Raw genomic sequence first — 1,517 nt, forward strand, 5'->3', positions numbered from 1 at the left:
GGGCCCGTGTGCAAGTTGCGCATGTTAAAGATCCCTCGGTGGTCTAAAATCGATAAGAGTAGGCTTCAGCCGCCACACTGGCAAAATTCCAAATTTCCTACCAATTGAAAAATGTTATATTTAATGTGTCCTGCGCGCTCATATGACCATATGCAGTTGCGAGCGCCGTAAAACACTTACCCCCCTAAAAAAAACACATTACAAAAACAATCAGGTTGTCCAACAAACTGACGTTTGCAGAAGGGAGAAAAAACTTACGGCGTGACTGAAGACTTGGGTGGCTGCGATCCACGTGAAACACATTCCCCAGGGCGACTCTGACCAACAGGAGGGTGAGGGGGGTGCCTAGGGGGGTGCGCTGGTTACGGGGATCTGAAATGAATGTGTCAGATCTTTAACTCTAGTTGTTGGTACCTCTACTGGCTAGATGCTTTCACTGTAGTTGTTGACACCTCTACTGGCTAGATGCTGCAGTATTGTTGGCCTCATTAATCAGAAACATCTGACTGCCTGCTCTACAACTGTCTTCTCGTATGTCAAATCCTCACTCTATTCTCACAACTTGGAGGGTCTAATATGTGCCTGTGGCTAGAAGCCTATCTTTCTTACGCAAAAAATGCTAACATTTACAAACATTTCAAACAAAACTTGATGCAGGAAAGCAGCAATAGTAGCAACAAAGCAGCAACAGCAACAACAAAACAGCAACAGCAACAACAAAACAACAACAAAGCATCAATAGTAACAAGCATCAATAGTAACAAAGCATCAATAGTAACAAAGCAGCAATAGTAACAAAGCAGCAATAGTAATAAAGCAGCAATAGTAATAAAGCAGCAATAGTAATAAGGCAGCAATAGTAACAAAGCAGCAATAGTAATAAAGCAGCAATAGGTTTATGACGTGCAAGAGTTAAAGATCACAGAATTTAGTCAAAACAAAGAAAAATTTTCGAATCAAAACTTCCTCCACAGGGTAGATTATTGGAGATCAGAAAATGTATCTGGTAACATTTGATTTTTGCATATTTCCTCCTTTAAAATAAGAAAGGTAAAAAAGATCTATAGACTGATTAGCTGGCACTTCAGGTACACTTGGGGGAAAAAAGTCGTTTTTGTTTATGGTCAGAAGAAAGCCTATGTCCATCAATTCTCTTTACTTCATAAAAACAAACAACAACAGTTGACCATTTGACCCTACCATCTTACTGTGGTGACAAACAATAACAGTTGACCATTTGACCCTACCATCTTACTGTGGTGACAAACAATAACAGTTGACCATTTGACCCTATCATCTTACTGTACAGTTGACCATTTGACCCTACCATCTTGCTGTACAGTTGACCATTTGACCCTACCATCTTGCTGTACAGTTGACCATTTGACCCTACCATCTTACTGTGGCGATAAGGAACACAAGCATTGCCTTACCATCTTACTGTGGCGATAAGGAACACAAGCATTGCCTTACCATCTTACTGTGGCGATAAGGAACACAAGCATTGCCTTACCATC

General features: G+C 40.9%; 1 protein-coding gene across 1 annotated transcript in view; it reads right to left on the reverse strand.

The window, feature by feature from the left end:
- Nucleotides 1-1,517, reverse strand: part of LOC101854754 — a 17,484-nt gene that overhangs the window by 1,967 nt on the left and 14,000 nt on the right. Inside the window, exon 5 of the mRNA XM_005108856.3 lies at nt 259-372. Coding sequence (XP_005108913.1) covers nt 259-372 — 114 coding nt within the window. The remainder of the gene's footprint in view (nt 1-258; nt 373-1,517) is intronic.

The sequence above is a fragment of the Aplysia californica genome, unplaced genomic scaffold (assembly GCF_000002075.1).
Source record: "Aplysia californica isolate F4 #8 unplaced genomic scaffold, AplCal3.0 scaffold00728, whole genome shotgun sequence".
Lineage (NCBI taxonomy): Eukaryota > Metazoa > Mollusca > Gastropoda > Aplysiida > Aplysiidae > Aplysia > Aplysia californica.